The sequence below is a fragment of the Myodes glareolus genome, chromosome 9 (genome assembly GCF_982192425.1).
Source record: "Myodes glareolus chromosome 9, mMyoGla1.1, whole genome shotgun sequence".
Taxonomy (NCBI): Eukaryota; Metazoa; Chordata; class Mammalia; order Rodentia; family Cricetidae; genus Myodes; species Myodes glareolus.
In genome coordinates this window covers 13316880-13343005 of record NC_142034.1, presented here as the reverse complement: position 1 = coordinate 13343005, position 26126 = coordinate 13316880, and the positions used below count along the sequence as shown (strand labels likewise).

The 26126-nt window shown below is 47.7% G+C and overlaps 1 protein-coding gene across 2 annotated transcripts in view; it reads right to left on the bottom strand.

Moving 5' to 3' along the window:
* Positions 1-26126, bottom strand: part of Rgs9 (regulator of G protein signaling 9) — a 69319-nt gene that overhangs the window by 20624 nt on the left and 22569 nt on the right. The window contains exons 7-13 of one of the 2 annotated variants that reach the window (XM_048446077.3): positions 25442-25518; positions 21882-21963; positions 13735-13806; positions 5811-5840; positions 4830-4891; positions 3939-4052; positions 2333-2448 (exon numbers count right to left, since the gene is read on the bottom strand). In XM_048446077.3, coding sequence (XP_048302034.1) covers positions 2333-2448; positions 3939-4052; positions 4830-4891; positions 5811-5840; positions 13735-13806; positions 21882-21963; positions 25442-25518 — 553 coding nt within the window. The remainder of the gene's footprint in view (positions 1-2332; positions 2449-3938; positions 4053-4829; positions 4892-5810; positions 5841-13734; positions 13807-21881; positions 21964-25441; positions 25519-26126) is intronic. The other variant, XM_048446078.3, reaches the window with a different exon arrangement.

Sequence of the window (26126 nt, the reverse complement as noted above, 5' to 3'; positions counted from 1 at the left end):
GCATGAACATGGAATACATATATACTTGCAGGCAAAACACCCATAGTCACAGAATTTTTAAAAATGAATAAATCTTTAAAAAGCAAAACCTAAACTCCCCATAAACCGATGGGGGGGATGAGTAAAAGTGGTATTAAGTTCATACAGTGGAATCTGTTGCAGCCATACAGAAGTGTGTAGCATGCTAAACAGGAAATGGTCACATATTGTAAGATCCCCAACGTAAAAATCATACAGAACACTCAGACTGATTTGGACCGAAGGAAAGTAAAGGGTGGCAGGCTGGCCAGGGAGAGAACAGGAAATTGTGTACAGGGGGATGAGCTGTTTCTCCCAGAACTGTTCTAGATTAACTAGGGCTGGCAGTTGTAGCTCCATGAATGCATAAAACAAAACCAAACAGCAACAAAACCACTGAATTGAGTTCAGGGTGGTGGGGAACATAACTCTAACACTTCAAAGGCCGAGGCAAAAGAATCATGAATTCAGGGCCAGCCTGGACTACACAGAGACATGCTGTCTCAAAACAAAACAGAAAGAAAAATTAAGAACACTTGGAAGACAGAGGCAGGAGGATTTGGATAGCAGGATCATCCTCAGCAACTCAGCGAATTTGAGGTCAGCCTGGGTATGTGAAACAATATTTTAAGATGGGAGGGAATAAATTTCACACTGGCCATACCTAAACTTTAAGCTTTTAATTGAAAAAATAAATTACTGGTTTATACTGCACATTCACACATGAATCCTTATGAATCTCCTGCGGAGACTGTCGATAATATGGTTTCAAAGATGCAAGGAAATTTTTCTGAATGTTTTCTTATTATGAGAGAATGGTGAAGCTCAGAATGCAGTTTATATATTGGCCACTAGATGGCACTATTTCCCCTTGGTCACCGGGCGCTAGCCACACTCACACACTCCTTTCCACTCTTTTCTAAGGGTTATTAGATTAAGCAATTAGGATTGATTACAGAGAATGATCTACAGCGATCCATGTTCTAATGCAATGTTTTGTGTGGAGCCGGCATCCAGACTAAAGGCACGTCCAGTAAGATTTCCTTCAGGAACAGGTCCATAGTCCTGGAGTACAAACCCAATCAAGGCGCTCCCAGGGGCGGGACTGCATAAACAGACAAATGAATCCCATAAAAGCCAGTATTTCAGAAAAGGTGGTGAAGGAGTTCAATGTGTAATTGTTTCTAATCTGGCCCCATCGTGTTTCCAGATGTTTCTCAGTAGATGAGGCATTCAGAGACAGACCTCCACTAAAGTCCACACCCTCCGAAGGCCTGGAAGAAACCATGGCAGGGTACACTGTGTGTCTCAACCACTGTGAGTCACCTGCAGAACTTTCTAGACCACAGGGATTGCAACTCAATCCGATTTAAAAAGGCGTCCCTGGGCTGGGTCCAGGTAAACACAAGTTTAAAGACATCCCCGCAGGGTGAGAGACGGCTCAGGGGTGAAGAGCATTTATAGCTCTTCCAGAGAACCCGGGTTCAATTTCCAGCACCCATATGACCGCTCACAACCCTCTGTAACTCCAGTTCCAGGGAAACATGACAACCTCTCCGACCTCCTTGGGAACGGCATGCACACGGTATACAGACACACATGACAAAACACTCACTCATATAAAGTAAAAATAAAAGAAATCTTTTAAAAAAAATAATGTTGGGTTGAATCTGAAGAACCTCTAAGATGAAGGCAGTAGGCCTGGGAGAGAATCTGGGGAAGCTAGCTCACCCACCTTCCTGACCTCTGAGTTGTATTGACAAGAGGGTAGAGGGTCAGAGGTCAGGAAGTGGGTAAAAGGGACTCTGAGCAAAGAAATGAGGGAGCTCTGGGAACTGTGAATGAGACTAATGCAGATTTTAGAAATGTGACTTCTGTCCCCTCCGGACTGAATGTCCTTCTGAACCTATGGAGAAGGAAAGGTGTTGAACCCAAGTAGGACTCTTATACCTGGAAAAGCAAGAAGCCCTGTTTAAAAGCCTTCACGAGGCATGGGAGCACCCACTGGGAAACCCTAGATTGGACATTAAAAGGACAGTTGCCTTAAAAATTAAAAACAAAAAACAACAACTTCAGGTTGGAGAGGCAGCTCAGTTAAGAGTGTTGACCCAGTGTGCACGGGACCCTCAGGACCTTCGCGTCTCAGGACCCTATTAAACCAAGCAGAGTGTCTCATGCCTGTAACACCAGCACCTGGGAGGAAGTCAGGAGACTCAAGAATTAAAGGCCACCCTCAGCTCCATAGAGAACTCCAGCTAGCTGGGCTATCTGGAATCCCGTGGGGGTGGGGGAAAGGAAAGAAAAGAGAGCTCACCACTGAATTCCTTCTTGAGAAAGTACTGGAAGCTCTGTCGACCCTTGGGATCCCGAATCAGCTCGCTGAAGTTGAAGGCCCACCGCTCGACCCGCATCTTAGTTGGGACTTCCACCCTGCAAGGATGGTGAGATGTAAACCAACAACCCTCCTTGGGAGACAGGAGCTGCGTTCGGGGCTGGCCTGGGTGGGAGCAATGGCCATCAGCCTCCACCAACCGGCGTGAGGTCCTTAGCCAACGTCGCCACCTGCTCTCAGTTTTGCTTTGCCCTTCAACCTCTGCACAAACACAACCCAAGTAGCCACTTGCCAGGGAGATGCAGCCTCTAACAAGTCTCCTGGAGGTCACATCCAAGATGTGGCCTCCCAGAAGTGAAGGAGGGCCACCCTGGGGAGCCCTGTGCCAGAAACCTTCAGGGGCAAAGAACTCAGACTGGAGACAACCTGTGAGGGGTCAGGCTGCCACCTTCAAGCCAGGATAGAATTCCACTGGCATGCTGGTGAGCGGTGCCGTGGTCACAGGCAGCAGCCAGGCACCTGTCAATCACCAAGACTTCCCGTTCACCCCGAAAGTACATGAAGTTTGTGGCAGTGCTACTCCTGGTCGTTGCAAAGATAGGAAAGCCCGAATGTCCTTCCGCGGACAAACGGACGCACAAACATCCACACAGGGAACATCCCTTATCTGTAATTGAAGCAAAACGCTGATGCATGTTACGACGTGGATAAACTTTGAAAGTCTAGCATGGAGCGAAAAATGCCTAACGACAGACCCCATAACCTATGAGTTCATCTCCAGGAAAAACAGGGGAACACAGATAACCAGGATATAGACTGACTAGGGATCATCCAAGGAGGCGCTTGAGGGAGGGGAAGGGGTTGACACCTAAGGGGAACAGATTTCTTTTTAAAATAATTGTAGGAGTGATTACACTACTCTGCCAATATAACAAAATTTAATTGTATGCTCTAAATGGATAAATTGTATGACATATGAGTTACAACTCAAAATGAAAAAGAAATTGAGACAGGGCTTCATGCATACCAAGTTGGCTTCAAACTTGCCATATAGTTTAGGAACCTTGAATGTCGGATCCTCCGGCCTTCCAAAGGCTGGGGTTACAGGCATGCACCACCATGCCTGGTTTATACTGTGTGTGGGTTGAACCCAGGGCTTTGTGAATTCTGGGTACTCTACCATCTGGACTACAGACCACCCTAAAAAGGAAGCACATTATGGGCTGGGGAGATGGCTCAACATGGAAGTGTGAAGACCCCACTTTGGATCTCCAGAACCCATGTAAAAATGAGGCGACTATGGTAGCCACCTGTAACGACCTCTCTTCGGAGACAGAGATGGGATCCCCAGGGAAGGCGAGCGAGCTAGAGAGGCCAAAATTGGAGCCCGTGCCCCAGTGACTAAAGTGTCGATGGGTCAAGGGAAACACCTGACTCAACTTAAGGCCTCCATACACATGAACATATGTACCCATGCACATAGAAACACTCCTCCACACATGCAAGCACACACCACACACACACACACACACACACACACACAAAAATAAACAGATCCATTAAAAATCCCAACATTTGAAATACGTACAGTTTGGCATTCAAATCCCAAAACTGGGTATCGTCTGTTATCCAAGGATTGCTTGGGAGGCAGCCTGACATGATGGCGTCGTTGGATGAGAACTGCTCGCTGTACTTGACAATTCTGAAAAGCAGACAGAAAAGGGCTCCTAGCAACGCAACCCAGAGGGACCAGATAACCCCGGCCTAGTTGTCCAGCATGGCATCTCTTCTGGCACTGATTTAGTCTCTGAAAAAAATGTCCAGCAGCTCCTGGGACAGGCAGTTGTTTGGAAAGGCCTGCTCTGTTACACTTGGGAAGTAATGCTGTTGTCTCCCAATCCTGTTCCTCTGTCAATTTTCTGTCCCCAGTTCAAGCACGGCCTTCTCACATGTCATCAGAAGATTTTACATTCCAAAGTTGACTTGGTTTGTCCGTGTCTTGGTGGCCATCTTGGAAGCTGTAATTGCCACAGAAAAACCGAGTCCACCGTCCCTTTGGATTCTACCTCTAGCAGGATAACCCTGTGCTTGGGAACTTCAAGCCACTACCCAAACCCTTTGAGCCCTCAGTGGGTCCTTAAGTAGGACCTTCTGAGTTAATGCGTTTCCTGATGTCTTATCTGTGTGTGAGGAAGGACCATGGGTTCCTGCCACAAACTCTGTCCGCAGCCACAGTCACGCTTTCAGGGAGGATGTCGCACTATTTTTAAAACTGTGAAGTGGGGAGGTGTGAAACCTATTTGGAGATTCTTTCAAGAACCTGACCCCTGGCCTAGAACTGGAAGTAAGCACGGACAAAACACGGTTCATCGGAACCTAAAGTCCTTCCAACCACGGCTCATCACATTCGACTTAAGCAGACATCCTCTCGCACACCTGTTGCTCACGCTTCAGCAAGGCCAACAAATCGGGGACATACCCTCCAAGGGACACTGAAGACTTCACTGTGGACCTCATTAGGGCCTGTTGGTAATACATGATCTGGAAGAGAGACGGTTGTTAGATGTCTGCGGCTATTGGTCAAGACTGTCCTCTTGACAGGACCTGCAATCCCCCGGAAGACACACTGGGCATGTCTATGAGGGGGTTTCTAGATTGGATTGAGATGGGACCTGTAGGGCCAGGATGGAGGAAAAGGGGAAAAGTCAGCTGGGCAGTCACATGCATCTCTCTGTTTCTTGACTGTGGATGTCATATGACCATCACCTCATGCTCTTGCGGCTGTGCCTCCCCGACCCATGATGGGCTGTATCCCCTAAAACTGTGAACCCAAGTAAACCCTTCCTTCCCTAAGTGACTTTTATCATAGCAATGAAAAAGATGACTAATGTGATCTCCAACTCCCCGCCCTTGAAGGCCATTAACCACGGCATTGCACACGGATCCAAGAACACAGGTCATTTGTCTCCATCAGCAGTGTGCTCTACCCCTTCAAGTCAGCCACCAGCGACAACAGGGCTCAGGCTCACATCTCAGACTCCCACTTAGAATCTTTCTTAACCCATCACTAGTTGACAGCTGGAAAAAATGTCCCAAGGAACACTGAAGTGAGATACGGAGGTATATGCTTAAGTCCTGCAGAGACCAGCCAAAATGGGGAGCCCAGGACAGATTCCAAATGGATTTGTGAGAGCAGGGTCCAGCTTAGGGATGTGGACACTCCTCCCTGGCCATCCCTCGGATGTATGGCCTCAAGGGACATTTCACATCCTGAGAGTCGGCACTTGCCCCATTCCCCCCTTTCCTAGGATCCTTTGCTGTCCATTAATTTGGAAACAGTTGTCTGAACATTATAGATGGATTCCACTTCATGACTGAGTGTGGAGCATAAAGGCAAAGTGCCCATAATTTGTTAGAAGATTTTAAAGTCAAGCCCCACTGGCAGTGGGAGACTAATTACCTCTTTTCTGACAGCAGTGATCGTTTGTTTCTGGAAAACAAAGAAGAAAACCTATTAAATCGGCGCCATTAAATCCACACAGTTCAAATGTCCATTTGAAAAATAAAAACACTCTTCATGAGAAAACTACTCATCTTCTCATACTCAGAAAGTAGCACCTCCTCATCAGCCCCCTCCACCCCCCCTCCATAAAGCCACTAGAGATGTGTGGGCCAAGGGAAGGAATTTGCCACTGTATCTTCCTTCCTAAAAACCGATGTGAATTAAGGACCATGTTTGGGGCTGGCCTGGCTCTCCCACTGTATCTACAGAAACAGCTGAAAAGTGGGAGACAGCGAGGGAAACTCCGTGCTAAGATGGCTCAGTAGATAACAGTATTTACCATCCCAAGACTGACAACCTAGAACCTACGCAAAGACCAAAGACGGAAGGACAGAACTGACTCCACCAAGTTACCCTTGGCCATGTGTCCTGGTTGGCTGGTTTGTCACCTAGACACTAGCTAGAGTTATCTGAACGGAGGGAACCACAACTGAGAAAAGGCGTTTATCAGATTGGCAAGCCTTGTAGACAAGCCTGCGGGATATTTTCTTGATTAATGATTGATGTGGGAGGGCCCAGTCCGTTGTGGGCAGTGCCACCCCTGGGGTGGTGATCTTGGGGTGTATCAGAAAGCAGGTTGAACCAGCCATAAAGGCAAGCACTCCTCCATGGCTTCACTCCAGCACTCCTGCCTTGAGCTGCTGCCTTGACTCCCCTCAGGGACGGACTGTGACCTGAGAGTGTTAAGCTAAAATAAACTCTCTTCTCCCCATGCTGCTTTTGGTCACAGTGTTTCAACGCAGTAACAGAAACCCTAAGACACCATGGAAAGTATGTATCTACACACACACACACACACACACACACACACACGATAAAAATAAATAAATAGATGGATGGATGGATGGATATTGTTAATAAAGGAAAGCCGCCTCTCACTGAGACATAGGAGGAGGGATTGATACGGAAGATGGAGAGACTAGCATGGCCCTTGGACATTTGTTTTTCTCATTAGGAGGAGTTTTTGAATGAATTGCGAGATTCACTCTCAGGCATTCCTGACAATTTGACTGACACCAAAACTGAAAACCACATAGACATGTTTCTAAAAATCAAAGCACATAGTTATAAAAAAAAAAAGCAATAAAACACACAGCCAAGTCTCAGAGCTGTAATGTGGGAGAGCACATTGGGCCCTGTGCTCTTGTGGAAAGCAAGTTCACATTCACACTGGGGATCATCCACAGGGCGTTCCCTGGACCTTCTGAATAAACACAGAGAAGGATGGGTCCACAGCAGGCTTCTCATTAGACTCTGAGACATTCAGATCAGTCTCCAGCTGAAAGCCCCCAGGAACAGGCTATCTTTCTACCCCGTGCAATCCTTTGAAGTTGGGCACTGTGGGAATCCCAGTCTTGGTTTTCTTACATGTGGTTATGTCCAGGGCTGTTTGGTGCTGACTCTAAACCTGCAAGATGAGCCTCGTAATTCCTGGCTGCCTAATGTTGATGCTGCTAAATCAAATCAAATCTTCATTAGAAATAGGGTGAGGCTGGTCGGTGGTGGTGCATGCCTTTAATCCCAGCACTCGGGAGGCAGAGGCAGGAGGATCTCTGTGAGTTCGAGGCCAGCCTGGTCTACAAGAGCTAGTTCCAGGATAGGCTCTAGAACTACAGAGAAACCCTGTCTCAAAAAACAAAAACAACAAAAAGAAATAAGATGAGAAGGACCCTACTTCTCCTTAGCCATTGCAAAAAGAGCCACTGGTCCATTGACTCAGAGGAACAGGAGGGCCCAGGGCCCAAGATGGAGTGTCAAGAACACAGTTCTCTCTCCTTCATGCAGGGTATCATTTCCCCTCATTGGATTGCTTTCAATCACTGCTTTCCACAGGAAATCTATGGATTGTTCCTGAGGCAGTGCAAGGGGGGCATCTCAAGTAAAGGTTAGAGAGGCCTCTCAGTTTCTAATTCCACATTTGATCTCCTCTCTCATAGGTCATCACAAGTTTTATTTATGTAACTATTTTATAGTGCGCACGCCACCATCAGAGCACAGCTGTTTCCTTTAGAATCCTGCCTCACACAGGGTAGATCCTTGACAAACACCCAATCAAGGCTGGCTTTGGTGTGCTTAGGGGCTTAGAAAGATAAAGACCTTTTGTAAATGTCCTCTTATTAAAAAAAAATCTGAAAACACTCAGCAACCCTAGAAACTCTAGAACAGTGGTTCTCAACCTTCCTAATGCTGCAACCCTTTAATATAGTTTCTCATGTCATGGTGACTCCCCCACACACACCACAAATTGCGATTTTGCTATGTTATGAATTAGAGTGTAAATATCTGATATGCAGGACATCTGATGAGTGACCCCTGAGAAAGGGTCATTCGACCCACAGGTTGAGAATCGCTGATCCAGCATCTTGGCAATCAGGGTAAGCACGTCTGTCCTTGCTCCCATTCTTCCTCCACATGGGGCTTTGTTTTAAAAGACAAGCACTCTAGACAGAAAGGCAGAAAGGGACCAGGGGATGCGGATAGACTTGCATTCAAATTACTATAATCAAATGTGTCTGTTAGAGTTTTCTTGAAGTGTTACTCAGAATAGTATCTAACAGCTTAGGACCTCTGCTAAAGGAGGAGCTAGGCTCTTGCACGTGGTTATCCCTCTGCAAAGGCAAAGCAATCTACACTTCTCTGAACTATTAAAAAGCTCAAAGGAGAAACAGTTTATGACTGACTTTGTGCTGAGAAGATAAAGGCTCTGGATGGTCGTCAGCATTAATACCTGCCGCAGTCACTTCTGGGCAATCGTTGACCAAAATTCGAAGCCACCTCTGCGATATGCAAGGCTGAGGAGTGAGCCATGGGAAACATGGGCCTGCAGCCTCTCTCCGCCTCGCCTGCTCTCTCCACCACAGCCTCCCTTTGCCTTGCGCTAGGAACGCTGCTGCAGAATGGAACGCTGTCCAGACTTCCCATTTACAATAGAAACAAACAGAGCAAAATCCCCAACCAGGAGATGAGATATAAGGACAGGGAATACGATTCATCCCACTAATGACGTAAAGACCAATCCACAGCTAGTTCAATGCCCAGCAGCCAGTATCTTAGACGCCCTCTTTCAGAGACCCTAGGACCCCCATCAGACTTCCCATCATCTAGTGCCCCACGGCCAGTCCTGTGGCTCAGGGATCCTCAGTGCACACACCCAGAAGAAAGGAGTAGGACTCTGGCTGTCCTGTCAATCTCTACGTCCCACAGGGAGCATCGCTGGAAGTGACAGCCGCATGCACACATTCCATTTCTACCTCTGCTGATCTCTCTGCGGCCTCACATGTTTGCCTGTGGAGCCACTGTCTCCATATTCAGAATTTTAATGATTTTTACACGTCATTCACTTTCTTTGTTTTTAGCATCTTTTCAGAACGCTTCCCCTGGTGTGGTTTCTAGTCTTTCTTTTGGTTCCTAGAATTACGAGTGGTTTTCTGGGGTCCAGCCTTCGTTGTGCATTCCAGCATGGGGGAGGGACTGCATGCTCCAAATAACGCAAGCTGTAAGCAATTCTGATTTCAGATTTTTTTTTTCAGATTTTTGGAAGTTTACCCATACCTGATGAGGAATCTTGGGGATGAGGCTCAAGTCTAACCAGAAAATCAATTTATACTTTGTCTATACCTTCTATACATGACCTAAGCATAATTTTATAAGATATTCCCCAAAATTTTATATATAAAATAAACTTTGTGTTTTGAGACAGGGTCTCGTGATATCTCCCTGGTTGGCCTGGAACTTGCTATGGAGACCAGACTGGCCTTGAACTCACGGGGTGCTGGAATTAAAGGCACATAACACCACATCCAGCCCAAACAACATTTCACAATGTAAGCTTTCCCACCTGTGACATTGTCTTAGTGCGCTAAGTTTCAGACTTGACAGAATTTTGAGTCGGGGATGCTCAGCCAATGACGGGACCCAGCTGAATCCCAAGCACCCTCATTTCTATCTTGGCTTATCCATGCGAATCTCAGCTTTTAGTTCTAGCTCCTCCCACATCTGTCCATGATCAGTTGCCTCAGGAATGACACACATGTATCCTGTGTGCAGACTGAGATTTGTGCGTAATGAAATGTGTGCAGAACGAGGCAGTGCAGGGAAAAGGTTCAGGACTTTTCTAAGGGGTGGAGTGACATCTGACCTATGAGATGGGGGTGACTCAGGGAAACATATGAGCTTTGGGTCTAGACAAAAGTTACCATCTTGGTTTTGCGTGTTACTGGTTGTCTGATCTTGGACAATTCTTTGGCATCGCCAAGCCTTTGGCTTCTCATTTATAAAAGGAAAATATGGGGGGGGGAGGTAAATAGATTAATATAGGCAGTTGGCACATTGCAGAGACTCAATATATAACGGCCATTAATTAGGGTTAACATTACTGTTGCTAAAACATGGCACATGCAGGGTATGACATCTTCTCTTGTTACAAGACAGAATATTGTCCCAGGCAATAGTCAGGACATAGTTATAATGAAAGACATTATCATTGTTTATCTGAAATCCAAATTTAACAAGGAATCATGTGTGTGTGTGTGTGTGTGTGTGTGTGTGTGTGTGTGTGTGAATATTGTCCCAGGCAATAGTCAGGACATAGTTATAATAAAAGACATTATCACTGTTTATCTGAAATCCAAATTTAACTAGGAATCATGTGTGTGGGGGGGGGGTTGTTTGCTAAATCTTGCAAACCCAATTATCAATATTATTATTATTATTTAGGCAAAAGGACATAAAAACATCATGCTAAAGTTATTAAAAATACACACCCACACACACACTGTGCAGTTCAGAGACAACCACCTGGTGACAGAGCAGGCTAACCGCAAGCTCTTTTTTTAACCCTGGAATTCTCACGCATGTCCCCTCCTCTTGGATGTGGTCTCTTCTGGAGCGAAGCCACTTCGATACTCCCACTTAAAGGACTACCCTTCCCCACACTGAGACTCTGCTGCCTGGGGAATCTGACGGATCTCCATTCCTGACATTCTAACAACTTGTTATCTTCTTATGGGATTTCCCAAATAGCGACAGACTTGTTTATACATCTTGTGGCCCTCAGAGGCTAGGGACAATTTGTCAGGGAAGGTTAGAGGGGTCAGAGCTATGCCTGAGAAGCCCTGGGATCCCTGCCAGACAGAAGAAAGGGAGCCAGAAGACCATCAAGCAGAGAGCTGGGGATGAGGCAGCCTGGTAGGAGTCTATTAGGAGAAGTGAGGGAACACTAGCTGGGAAGACAGCGAGGACGCGAGCAGAGAGAGGGGGGCAGAGGCTGCAAATAAGGAAATCCAGAAACTGAAATTGCTAGTACAATGTACACAAAAAAGAGAGCAAGGGCAGCTGTCGGGGGAGCCAGAATTTGAGGCTGGGACATCTGAGCAGATACTTGTCTGTCTAATACTTCCTGAGCAAGGAGAGGCAGCATCACCCACTCACAGCCTGCAGGGCCCCAGTGCAAAATGAAAGTGCCCTTGCTCCAGAGAAAGAGAATCAAGAACGTGTGTGTGTGTGTGTGTGCGTGTGTGTGTGTGTGTGTGTGTGTGTGTGTGAAAATGGCATCCTAAAACTCATCACTTTGTAAGCTACCTTTAAAACTTAACTGAAACTAAACAGAATAATCGCAAAGACATAAGTAAAGATGATACCTCATAACCCATCTCCTTCACGATATAATAACGTTATGATGGTAAGAATAACACCTATTCTTAGATACCTCACATGTTGTATATTGCTCTAGACACTTGTACAAATGATCCTGCTCAATCTCCTAAAGAACTAACGTTAGGCATATTTTATAGATTAGGAAACTCAAGTTCTGAATGGCCCAGGAGTTTGACCAAAACTGGAAGAGCTGGGTCCCTTCCTAGGGCCGCTGTGTGTCCGCTCATGGCTGGGTAACAGTGTGACCCGGTCGTGAGCAGCACTAGATGGCAGTGTGACCCCTCCTGGGGCAGAGGAGGACCAGGGACAGAAGGGTTAGTCCAGAACACAACAGGGCCCAGAGGCAGACTCAGTCTCTACCCAGGGTTCTCCCTGTAGGGCCAAATGTTCTTTGGAATGAAAGAGGGAGGGGGGAGACATCCAGTTGACCTTTTGTATATCCTAAGGTATAGGAACTGAAAAGAGATAGAGGGGGTGGAGGGAGGGAGGGAGAGAGAGAGAGAGAGAGAGACCAGATTCTCCCAGGGCTGGGAAGCCTTACCACCCAGTGTTCAGGTCTGATGAAGCTGACTACCCAAGGCCCTGGACACCTGCCAGCCTAACAGCCTCCATTCTCACGCTCAATGGGCTTTTGCCTCCGTTGAGGGGAAACAGATGTCAAGAATTTCCTCGTTCTTGGAAACGACCCCGTTCTTCATTGTAAGTTCCCTGAACTGAGACGAAAAGCAAACCTTTGCCTTCCTCAGGCCTCGCAGAAGATGCTCCAAGCTCTCTGTGTGACCCTCTCCTCTCAGTGCAGGTAAAAGAAGAGGAGGAAACAGGGTCACCTGCTCATGAGAAAGCCACAACACTCATCCCCGGCCCCAGCCCCGCCCTCCACAAGGGATTTGATGGGCCCTGCGCTGCTGGAGAGGGAAGGGCAGCCCCTGTGATGTTTCTTCTTACTGCTTCATAACGGTCAGGGTGCACACACAGGAGAAAGAGAGCTGGAGAGAGAGAGAGAGAGAGAGAGAGAGAGAGAGAGAGAGAGAGAGAGAGAAGAGGTGAGTACACAGCAAAAAAGACACATCCCATGCAGAACCCGCCACCATGAGCCTGTGCTATGCCATGCACCCAGTCTGGCCTCTATTTCCCTGCTCAGAGCATTGCCAATGGCTGGCACACCCAGGTTTATAAAAGCTGGAAGACACAGCTCTTCCACTCCCAGGTAGCCTGGGGGCATGGAGATGCTTCCTCGGGGAGAAGGCCACTGGTCACACTCCCCAGAAGTCCTCTAGCTATGGCATTTACAATGGGCTAGCACAGCTCCAAGGCCACCCTCCCCAAACAGACAGTGTGAAGGTCCTGTTCTCACCTCCCCACACCCCACATCCACACAGCTGAGCCCCAGCCAGTCCCCACACCCCACCCACGTCAGAGCCCGAGAAGGGCATGCTGCTTCCATCCTCCTCCTCCACGGGAGAGAGGTTTCCAGAGCAGTACATTATCCATTAAAAAAAAAAAAAAAAAAAAAAAAAAAAAAAAAAAAAAAGCTCTCCCACCCGGGTTCTGTATTTTACTAGATGGTTCTGTCTCCATAGCAACTGAGCCTACAAGACCTTGGCAGTGATCTGCTATCTGACAAGAAAACATGGAAGAGGCTGCTGGGAGAATGGTAGCCGAAAGCTGGCTGATGTGCCCCAAAAGTATCAAAGGAAGGGTCAATTTGGACAAGAGTCCTAACGATGTCCCCAGGTGATGCTCTCTGGGGACTCTAAGTCCCTCTCCACACACTGCAGTGTTATTTCAGCTACGTCACAGCTGCATCTTGCTCTTTTCTCTTCCCCACTGTGCACTTGCACCTCCCCCACCACCCAGCCACACCCTTCCAGGTCCCTTCTCATGTCTGGAGGCCAAATCTTAGCAATGACACACTGGGTTGAAAATCTCATTGTCAAGTGGCCTGCTCTACAGCCTTCATTCATTCACTGTGACCACCCTCTACCCAGGACCCTGGCAATGGCCTCCTCTTCCCTTGACCACCGAGGTCATAGAGTCATAAATCAGACCCTGACACCATCATCAGTCTCCAAGGAGAGATAACATTGCCTCACAGACAGATAGACTGGGGATCCCCTCCCAACCTCAGAACCTCCCCCAGACCCTGGCCAGAATGCATCAAACTTACCTGGTTTACCTTAACTTCGTTTGGATTGGTCACGCGGTCCAGGCCATAGTCTAGCACATTGTTCATCCCAGGCTGAATGGAAGGAAAACAATAAAGGGTCACCGCAGGAAGAGTCTCTAGTTTCTGATCAACTTTGGATCTTTGCCAAGCTGCCAATTGAGAGGCAACGCTGAGAAGGGCTAGTGGTCTAGCCCAGAAGGAAATGTAAGGGTATATAAACCCCCAAATGAGCTAAAGAGCTTTCCCAGGGCTATTTGTCTGTTAGTACAGATACCCAGCACTCAACACAGTGGGAAGGAGGGAGAGAGGAGAGAGGAGAGAGGGAGAAGAGGACAGATAGATGTTTGTGCATCACCGTAGGAGAATGGATAGATGGGTGGACGACAGATGGGATATAATCACAGACAGACAGATGGATAGAAGGATGGATGGACGACAGGTGGGCTACATCGTAGACAGACAGATGATGGATAGATGACAGATGGTATAGATTATGGATAGATGGAGAGCCCTGAAACTCAGTGAGACTTCACTGAAACTGGTACATGAGACTCCCGGTTCCTCCTATGGATCTCCTTCACCACACTCTGCAGCTGCCGCCTGGGCTGGGTTAGAAGGAAGCAAGAAGTGTGTGAGCCGTGCACTACCCCACTCCAGCTCCTAGTTTGCTGCTTCCCAGACGTGCCGAACCTCTAGAGCTGTGGTTCTCAAGCCACTGGAGGGTCAAACGACCCTTTCACAGGGGTTGCTAAAGATCAACAGAAAACACGGATGTTTACATTAGGACTCATAACGGTAGCAAGATTACAGTTACGAGGTAGCAACAAAAATAATGTTATGGTTGGGGATCAGCACAACATGAGGAACTGCATTAAAGGGGTGCAGCATTAGGACGGTTGAGAACCACTGTCCTAGAAGGTACTTCATCCGGTATTCACTGGCCCAGCCATCTGAGAAGCAGAGATCATGCCTCCTACCTGAAAGGTACTTCTAGGATTTATCAAGATAGAATATGACATAGAATATGACACCATCAACAGAGAACAACTGTCCTTGAATAAAGGCCCGGACTGCCGTTTAAGGTCACGCATGCGAAGGTGGAACCAAACCTGCGTCAGCAATCTGTCAGTTCCCACTTCCTCTGGTTAACCCCCCGCCTGGTACCCAGTCTTTCTTGGCCTCTCTCGTGTACTTGAGGCCAGCAATTGAGGTTTTTCACTTCCTTCTGTACAAGCAAGTGTCGGCACATATTATGAACGAGGCTGACTTCATGCGGCAGCGAGAAGGCGTTCTCGTCATCAGGTCTTATCCCCTCAGCAGAACTGAGCATTTTCAGTCAGAGGTCAGGCTGCTAGATTACAATCTAGGACATCTGGTTAACTTCAGATAAATATAAATAATTTAGATCCCAGCCATCTTGGAGGAGTTGAGACATAAATTGCTTGCATGGTTGTTATTTTTTTTGGTTTTGGTTTTGGTTTTGGTTTGGTTTTTGGAGCATGGGAAACAGTCTTTATGTACCAGACTTGCCTGAACTCACAACGCAGCACAAATCAGCCTAGAACTCACAATCCTCCTGCCTCAGCCTGAGCTTACAGGCTCATATCACCATGCCTAGGTCCAATAATTTTACACTTATTGTATGTCTATATTAAAAACATAAAATAGATTTTGATAGAAAATAAATTCTAATATCAACTATTTTATACAAAATAATTGTCGCTGAGGCCAGGGAAGTGGGTAAAAGTGCTTGCCGCACAAGTCTGAAAACCCAAGCTCACTCCCTAGGACACATGTGGAAAGTCCGATGGTGTGGTGCACATCTGTAACCACAGCCCTCCTCCAGCATGATGGGTGGCAAGCACCGAAGAACCAGCCCAAAGCTCACAGCAGGAAACCCAGGTTGCACAACACAGGTATGGGAAGAGAAACCCTGCCTCAACACAAGATAGAAGGAGAAATCCAGCTCCAAATGCTGTCCTCTGACCTCCATGCCCCTTCTGGGGCAAGTGTGTGTGTGTATGTCTATGCTCACACACACAATGTGAATCATTTAAAAAAAATGGATATCCTGTATTTGGCTTGCTAAATACGACATCCTAGCTCAGCAGGTTACCAAAGAGGCAAATATGGGGCCTACAGACTATACAAGGAAGAGGTGAGAAGCAAAACTGAAGATGTGTGAGAGGAGGGTGAGGAAATGGAGTTCCCACCCTCACTCTGTTATCCGTGGACTCTGATCAATACTACCTACGTGCTAGATACTGGGCTAAACCTTGAGAGGATAGTGAGTATGACCCGAGACTCTGCTTCGAGGGTACTCCCCCACCCCCGAAAATATACAGGAACATTTCCAGTCTTGGAATGGGGAAATCCCTTAGTCGTCATAACAAAATAAAGGACAATAATGATAAACGTCACAAAGGGACACCACGGAAGTCCCAATCAACTCTCGAGAAGATCTAACCTCATATGAAGGAGAAGGGAAGGATGTGGCCATCCCACGAATGCTTTCACCTAAAATGGCCTCCAGGGATTTCCCCCTATGTCTGCTACAGAGACACCCCCACCGGTGTCACTGAAGATGGAGTTCACATACATACACACTTTCACAGTGTTTGGTCTAACACACCGACACACCCCCTCAACTTACACATTGACAATCATCTACACACGTTCTCACACATGTACCCATATTCATACATGCTCAGTGCACACTCATAGCTCACCCCACAGTGACCTACAGCCATGGTCCAGCCCCTTTCTCCGGCACCAGCTGCCTCAGTAGCCCCACGGGGTCTTCTGCTCCAGGTTTGAGGTGGCTGTTTAACTGTTCCTTTAAACTGGCCCCACAGACGGCAGCAAACAGGCAGTTGGGGCCTCAGTTGTATTAAGTGCATAGCTGAAACCAGTTCCAAGGCCACCTCTGCTGCCCAGACTCATGGCCACATCTGGCCTTTATTGCTCTGCCATCCTCTCCAGTTCCTACTCACCACCATCCCCCACCCCTGCAGATTTCTTCACCAGCTCTACCAACCAGCCAGACACCTTCCTCGGGTTGTACTCTTCCCTTGGCCTCTCTGTGGGCAGCAAGTCCCAGTTGAAGAAGCTGTAATCCCAACCACTGTCTGTCCAAGCTCCCCCAGATGTTTACAAGTAAGAAAGCCTCTGAGGCTCATTCACTCATTCATTCATTCATTCATTCATCCATTCATCTATCAGGCACTTAGTATAGCCTCTGTCCTACTGAAATGACTACCAGGGCTTCTGCAGATACACATTCTGGTCCATGGGTGGATACTTAATTTAAGGTTATTCAGAGCTCATTGCCCACGTGCAAGAACTAAAGGCATCTGGTTGAGGTGCTGCCCACAGATGCCTTCTGCCCTGGTGTCTCCCCACAGAAAGTCCTCCAGGCATGCTTGAGCTGTGAGCTTCCCTCCTTCACTGGGAGGAGCTGTGAGCACCAGATGCGAAGGCTCAATTAGATCCCTTGGGCATAAACAAAAGAGGCCTTTTGCTAAATGCCTGGTAATCCGACAATGACATCAGCAGGAATCAGCATGCCAGGGTGGCACCAGGACAAGGGCCTTCTACCTGGTCACCCATGAGCACCCTCTAGTTCTCTCTCACAGGCCAACCCTCGCCTCCCTAAAGCCTCAGGCCCTTTTGGCCCCTGGGTCAGAGAGGATCAACAAAACACTACTTGTTTTATAAACAGAGTAAAGCAAGGAATGAGGGGAAGAAAAATGAGCCTGAATGGGGAGATGGCTTGAGGCTGGAGAGCTAGAAAAGTCTGTTCCAAGCACAGCTGGTCTCGGACATCACTTCCATGCAGAGGTGTCTCCTGGTGCCTGGGCTGATGAGAGATTCCTTTCTTCTACAAGCTTATTCATTCATCTGCATAATAGATGTAGTCACGTTTTCCTTCACTGTCCTTGAGACCATGAACCATGTCTATGCCAGCTCATGAGCCAGATAGCCCCATTGGTTCAAGAACACCTAACATAAAATAAACATTCAAAAGTTGTGTTGCTTTTTCTTAAATTGCCGCCAGCATCTATCAAGTGTTCTATATAGTTTTATGATGCAGTACTGTATTTCAGACTATTTCCCTAGGTTAATGAATGACCTTTGACCCTATTATTTAAATAGTTTCACAATGTCCCATCACATTGGATATATCTTAAATAATTTTGTTGCTCTCCGCTGCGGGTCATTTAGCTCAACCTCAGCAGGAAGTGGAGAGCAGACACGTTCTTAGTTGGTAGCTATGTATGTAGCAGTAATGAAGACTGCTTTGTTGAATGTTTATTCACGTGACAACTTGCCCTAGAACACAAGGCCACAAAAAGGCCTCTCCCCAGAAAACCGGGCCTGAGTAATGGGCTGTACCCTCAGAAGAGACTGATGGTGCTCGGGTGGCTCAGTGAAGACACAGGGAAACCTCAAAACAGTTTGTGCAAGAAATCATGTCTCGGGCTGGAGCTGTAGCTCAGTTGGTAGAGTGCTTGCCTAACATACATGAAGCTCTGGGTTCCATCCCTAGCAATACATAAACTGGGTAAGAAAGGCAGGCAGAGCAGTTCAAGGTTGTCCTTAACTACGTAGGGAAACCACCTCTCCCTGTGCTCACTTGCACTGTGTGTATCGTACTCAGGTCTGCATTTTGAATCCAAGTGCAATCTCACCCTCTGCTAGGGATGTGTTTCTGGGGACACCATCGAAGAGATGCTCTTTCTTCACAAGTACGCAGTACGGACTCAGTGATGTCTGGCTGGTATCACATGCCCATCACTCCTTTCCCGGTGGTTGAAGCCCAATAAGGAATTTAAGGCTTGAGAAAGAGACGAATGAGGGGCTGGGGAGATGCCTCAGTAGTTAAAGCTCGTGCTGCGCACACATAAGGGCTCAGCTCTCTAGAACCACATAAGTGATGGATGGGTAGCAGCCGGCCTATAATTCCAGCTTTAGAAGACAGAGAGGGGATCCCTAGAGCAAGCTGGATAGTGAGACCAGCTACATGAGTGAGCCCTGGATTTGACCCAGGCCTCAATGAATGAGGTAGGAAAGCAGAGGATGATTCTGACGTCTGCCTCGGGCCTCTACATGTGTACATACACCCGTGTGCCCCCACACCTGCAAACAACAAACATATACACAATTGTGCGCGCACACACACACACGAACAATATAAGCATACAAGAAATTGGAAAGAATAGGAAAAAGGTTATAGACTAATGCACAAGTAAGCAGCTCATGTGCTAACTGTGGCCATGTCACACTCTAATCTACCAGGTGGCTACATCGGGTTCCCCAGAACTCCTGCTCAGTGTCTATGGAGCCAAATGCTCGGCTTGCTACGGCTGGCTCTTTTCCCATAGCGCTGAGGGTTTGTTTAGGTCTCCTGGAGACAGTCTGGCAGTCTGCAGGCTCCAGGGCTCCCAAAGCTTGTCAGACAGATTGCTCTATTCCAGGCAGAGATGTCCCTTGGACAGAACACCATCTTCCCTGGGCTGGCCAGCAAAAGGTGAAGAATATTCTAAGGGTGTCAGGGACAACAGGCTCCAGATACAGTCCTATCTCGTTCCTGAGAAGCCAGCAGTGAAAGGGACCAGACAGGAGGAGCGTTTTGTGTCCTCCACATTTTTTTAAAGATCTATTTATTTATTTTATGTCTATGAGTGCTCTGTCTGCATGTACAACTTTACGCCAAAAGAGGGCATCAGATCCCATTAGAGATGGTTGTGAACCACTGTGTGGGTGATGGGAACTGAACTCAGAACCCCTGGAAGAGCAGTCAGTGCTCTTAACCTCTGACCCATCTCTCCAGTCCTGTCCTCTGTATTTTAAGACTGCCCCCAAGCATATCAAACTTAGCTAGAATTCCCCCACACTAACAAAGTGGCCAGGCTTGTTTGAACACAAAAGTTTACATTTATGGAGCATCGGTGACTCAGAAAGTTACAAGCAAACTAAAATACACAAGGACATCAAGCGACATTGTCACAGGAGGCAAATGGGAGCACAGGGACTAAGAGACAGCACTTGTAGTTAACTAAGTGTGTGGATTCAGATCCTCTAGCACATATGGAGGCATAGGTGGACCGAGCACAACATCCCTGAGCCTCAGTTTGTTTATCAGTAAAAGGGGAATAACACTCCTTTCCACACAGGATTGCAGAGAGTAGATAAAGGAATGAGAACGGAATGCTTGGTGAGATGTGAGTTTTCAACTCAGGTCTGCTATGTTGGTGGCAACAGGGATGATGGTAAAGGTGGTGGCGATGCTGGCAGAAGTATTGGTAATGGCGGTGGTGATGACGGTGATGGTAGTGGGCACTGTGGGGGGTGGGAGTGGCAACGCTGGTGGTAGTGGTGACGGTGGTCATGGTATTAGTCGTGGAAATGTGAGGTGGAGAAAGTCATGGAGACAAGATATATCATGTTGATAGGGATGGGAGGAGGCAGGGAAGGGGCTTATGCAGAGACCACATCCCATGGACTCCTGGATTTGGATTTGGCTGTGAAGAACCCCTCAGACACTTCCCCAGTGGAGGCTGAGAGCTTACATCAGGAAAATTAAGGAGGACCTAGATGATCTATTATGCATTTCTTTCCTCTGGCCTTCTGGGTGAGGAGACCAAGGCAAGGGGAGGGGTCCTGTGCAGCTCAGTGAGCAGCGTTTTGTAAGGGCTTCAGCCACAGTGGCCTCCTCCTACCCATGGAGGAGCACACAGGGAGCACACAGGAAGTCATTCTCCACATTGAAAGGGAGAGGGTTCCCTCAGGTTTGGTGCCACAAGGCACAGGGCCAGCTCATCCCCCTCATCCTCAGCAAGCTGCTTTAGAACACACGAGCAATGTGAAGGTCACAAAACAATCCCACTCCAAAGCCTCCGATGGGGAGGACACTGAGGATCCGGAACTCTGTGTGCTATCATCCACACCCAACCCCCAGGCACCTGCGACAGGCACCTAAGATTTGGTTTTTTTCCTTGAAGCAAAGATAATCCAAATAAGCTACTTGAGAATTAAGCCCAGAACCTTCGGTTCAGCCACACAACATCCAAACCACGCACCACAGCGGCAACACCTTAAGAAAAATCTGTGGGTGACACACAAAGGTAAGTAAATAATCAGATTCTGGTGGGTTGGTGGCAGGTTTTAGCACCATCCCTGGCTCCATTCACTTCCTGTTCTGAGCATCTCTGGCCATTTCAGGAGGCAAGGTCAGTAAAGGAGGAGGAGAAAGGATGTTTGTTCTGACTGCTCCGCTTTCTTGAATCTCTGTCACCTCTCCCACTTTCTGTAATCTCACGGAAAGTGCATATGACCTTGACACAGGAGGAAACTGAGGCAGCAGAGATAACTCTAGCGGGATGCTGGAGAATGAGACTGTCATTTCCTAATACTGAGCTGGGACAGGTTACATCCATAACAGATAGCCTATCTCTTAGAACTATTAGAAGTCCCAAAGTAGGGTTAGAGAGATGGCTCAGTGGTCCAGAACACTGGCAGATCTTGCAGAGGACCCAGGTTCTACTTCCAACACCACAGGTTGCTCAGAAACATCTGTAACTCCGGTACCACAGGATTCGACACTCTTTTTTGACCTATGAGGGCACCAGGCATGCTCCTGGTACACATACATACAAGGTGGTAAAACATTCATACACATAAAATAAAAAGAAGTCCCAATGCCAAAGAAGCAAAGTGCTCCAAGCAATGAGATGCTTGAAAGCCTGCTCAGTCCATCCATCTTCTCCCATTCCAGCTGCTGACCTGAACCAGGGGAGGAAAAGCTAGAGCTGCAGTTTGGGCTCTGCAGACCATCTGTTCTCACAGATTTTCTTCTTATATTCTTTTCCCAAGGAAGAAACGACAACAATGAAGATGTCCAAGCCCTCGTGAATGAGTTGATTCCCGTGACTCGGGCCAGGGCAACACTTAACCCTGACAGACAAGCCGCAAGCACCCCACCAAGACACAGCACAAGGCCTCTTCATCCACGTCGCCCACACTGAACAGATCCTCCGGCTAATTCAGTTCTAACCCTAGTGAGCCAGGCAGCCAGAGGTAGCTGGGGTAAAGTGGGGAGACAGGAGAGTGGGGAAGCTCAGAAGGGAAGGGGAACCCGTACTCACAGGGCTTCGGTGCACCAGCCAGTACGCCTTCTCCTGGCAATCCAGCGCGTACCTGTCGGCTTTGTTCCTTTCCTTGCCAGTCCTAAAAAACAAAAATCCAAACAAATTTTTTAAAAAAGCTATGTTCAAGGCCAGGAGTTACTTCATATCTTTTGGTCTAAGATAGCATCCGTTCCTGATGCCCTAAACCACCTTCTCCATCTGCTCAGACAACTCCCAAGAGCCATAATGACAATAGGCAGCAAGCACTGCCAACACCACACTTCTGCTCCGGGTACCACCGTCACCAACTTCACTACTGCGGGAAGCAGAGATGATGACCACGTAGGCCAATATTTGACCTCCCCGGCTTCAGACTGGGTTCCTTGCTTTGACCAACAACATGATCAACATGGGGACAGGCAGATGCCAGTCCACACCAGAGATGGGGTACAGCAGTGGTGGTCTCAGAGTGTCCTAGTTTTCTCCCTACCTGTTTGTCCTTCTCTGTCCCTCCAGTGAGCTGGAGACAACTCAGCCTATTTTCAGCCTTGCTGAGGACTTAAAGGTTACCCTGTTTTGTCTAACCATCTCCTCATGACCGCTGCAGGAGGAAATAATGTGGGCCTCCTTCTCTCCAAGGGAAGAAGCACTCATTACCACACCAAGTGCGCCATTCAGTCCCACTCCCAGGACTAGCCTTGCTCACATTGATTAACGTCTGCTTTACCAGGCAACGGGCAACGTGAGATGACGCACGCACCCTCCTCTCGGCAGAGCAGGTGGATTTATTTCCCCATTAATGTTCTGTGAATAACGTAATAGCATCCAGAGAGCCAGAGGGGTGAACACTGCCATTTCAGCAGGGTATTTGACCAACCTCCTCTGGAAACGAAATTGAAACACGGTTGCCCCCATTCTCCCATAACAACCTAATGGGTTTTCCTCCAGGTTAACCAGGCTGACTCCTCAGGAGGATGGACCACGAGAAGCCTCAGGCTTGCACAGTTTCTATAATGCTAGCCGGTCTTGTAAATAGAGCCAGTCTCTAATGCCCCCAGCAGGCCTTTCTGGCTTTGCTCAACAGCATCTATGTGATACATACGATGGCAGGAGAGCTGTGACAGACGCAATTCAAAATAGCCAGTAAATGAGGACTTCGTTTAGGGGATCACGTGACGTCTCTCCACAACAGCATTTGTTCACCTTTCATTCATTCATCAATTTATTGATCTCCCACTGTGTTCCAATTACTGGGAGTCAAAACAGCCCCAGACTTTGAGGTTTTTTTTTCAGTCTAAGCATTACATGAACACTCAAGAAGTAAATAAAGACTTGCCTACCGCATTTGTACTATGAGAAACTATAAAGCAGAAACAAGGATGGTCTCCGTAGTGGTTCTGAACTATGTCTCCATGCCATTTCAACTGATGGAAGGGTCTATTTCCCCTCCCCTGAGAACCAGGTGGGATTTGTGTTGGCCTTCACCAACAGAGGGTCAGGCACAGCATGAGCAATGGCTGGGTCACAAAAGGAAGAGCTGCCACACTGCCACAAGAGGAAGAGAAGAGGAGGAGGAGGGCAGAAGGAGGGGCTCAGCATAACAAAAACTACCCCATGGGTCAACCCACATGGCCCATCTAGCTTTGTGGCAGGGTCCTAAGTCTGAAATCAGTGGTAGTCTTTGAGTTAAGCCGTGGAGTCAAGGGGAGGCCGGTGTCTCAGAAGAAACAAGCCTTTCGGGAATTCCCCATCCCACTGCACCTGGAAGTGAAGAGAGGAGAGAATTTCCCAGGAGTCTGGGTACTCGGAGATTTATCTAGAGCTGGTGGAGGAGGAAGTGGGAGCCGCTGAGAACTGCCCTGAGCTGCAGTGCCTGCAAGGGTTATGTCAGGGTGTGTGGGTGGCTGGGATTATCCCACTTGGAATACAGAAGTAGAGGGGAGGGCACGGAGGGCTGGGGAGATAAACACAATTCCATCTCTGTATTCCTGGGACCAGCTTAGGAACCAGATTGGAACCCACTGGGAATGCAAAACTGTACACTGAATAGAATTTAATCATTCTAGCCCAACCGAGTAAGCTTGATCAAATAAATTTAACCTCTTCAAGCCTCCGTTTCCTGACTTAAAGAGAGAAGATAACCATGGCAGACACATTCATGCCAGGCACATCTTCTATAAAATAATAGGGCACCTGTGAACACCAAAGGAAGCCTGGCAAGCAAATATCAATGGCGTGCTAGCAAGTTCCCTCAGTGTTGTTTTGTCTCAAACATGTCAGGCAGGAACACACTGGTGGCTGAAGGAAGAGTGAGATCTCTCATCAGTGCCCCATGGGGGCACGGTGGTGAATCTTTCATCGCCAACGCCACTGGATTAGATTACCTAGGAGGCACATACCTGGGCATGACCGTGAGGGCGTTTCTAGAAAGGTTTAATTGAGGTGGGAAAACCCATCTTGACTGTAGGCTGCACCATCACATGGGCTAGACCGAACAAAGAGGCAAAAGCAAGCCAAGTACTAGCATTCATCTCTACGCTTCCTGCGTGTGGGTGCAATGTGACCAGTTGCCTTGGGCCCCTGTCGTCATGGACTAGACCCCCCAAACTGTGGGCCCAAATCCTTCACTCTTGTGTACTGTGGTCTCACTTCAGCTCCTAGATTTGCCGTCCTGGGTCCTGAGGTCAGAGAAGGCATGACAAAGCAGCAGATGGCCTACAGCAGGCCCAACGGTGAGCGAGAAACAAACCCTGTGGGGCCTGTGAATTGTCGTGGGGAGCAGGCACTGCCAATTCGACACTCCACACTCTCCCGTCTTCTGCCTGCTTAGAACACCCCCTCCATCCACCACCAACATCCCTCAGAGTTGAAGGATTCTACTTCCACAGCTCCCTCTACAGACCCTGTCACATGACCCTCATCTCACGGTACTGCACTCTACTGTATCAGGGCTGTGTCCTCTGTTCCCTAACTCTAGCCTGGACTTTATCACAGACAGGCTCACTGTGGGCTGGTTTTAATCAAAAGAAACGGTGGGATGCGACGATGCGTTCATTGGTGAGGTGCTCGCCTCCCAAGCATGGGGACCTGAGTCTGACCCTCCAGAACCCACATAAATAGATAGATAAATATTTTTTAAACTACACATGGTTTTATATCCTTGTAATTCTAGCCCTGGAGAGAGAGACAGGCAGATTCCTGGAATTCTCAGGCCAGACAGCCTGGATCACTTAGAACTGCAGAGTCCCAAGCCAGTGAGAGGCTCAGTTTCAAGGGAAAAGGGGGCTGACACCCGTGCATCAGCAAGGTTATCTTCTAACCGGAGCACACAGACCCACACATCACACATACCACACATGCACACACACACATACACACTACACACACACACACATACACCACACATACCACACACGCACATACACACACATACACAACACACACACACATTTACCACACATACCACATACACACACACACCACATACTGCCCCCAAATTTAAGTTAAATAGCACAAAAGAAAAGAAGGAGAGAGGAGAGACAGCCCAAAGACAACACCTGGGACCACATTTCACTCACCGGTACTGCTCTTTGGCCTGCATAATGACAAAATCCCACTTGTAATTAATTTTTTTGTTCAGGAAATCATAATTTTCCTAGAAGAGAAAAACAAAATGAGGACAGTCTGCCTCCCAGAATGGACCACAAATAGCAAGGCACAGTGCATCAAGTCAGCAAAGGATACCCTGGCTCCGCACAGTCCAGTGTCTCCCATAGCATCACTATCCTTGGCTTCATTTGCTTTGTTTAAAATAAATGTATCCCACACACACACCAAAAAAAGAAACAAATCTAAGCAGTAGTGGCTCATGCCTTTAATCTCAGCACTTAAGAAGCAGAGGCAGGCAAATCTCTGAGTTTGAGGCCAGCCTGGTCTACAGAGTAAATTCCAGGACAGCCAGAGCTACACAGAGAAACTCTGTGTCAAAAATAAATAAGTTAAAATAAGAGAAATGTATCCTAAATCTTATTATGGAGAGAAAAGGTGGAGGGTGGCAGTAGAAACTATATTCAACAACAGAATCTAGAAAGCGAGATTGGCCCGGTGACACAGGCAGTGATCCCAGCTTCTCAAGGGGCTGAGACAGAAAGATCGCAAGTTCAAGTCCAGACCAAGTAGTACAGTGGAATACTGTCTCAAAACAAAAACAACAACAGCAAAAACTCTTAAAAGAGCTGAGAGTACAGCTCAGGACTTTGCTTA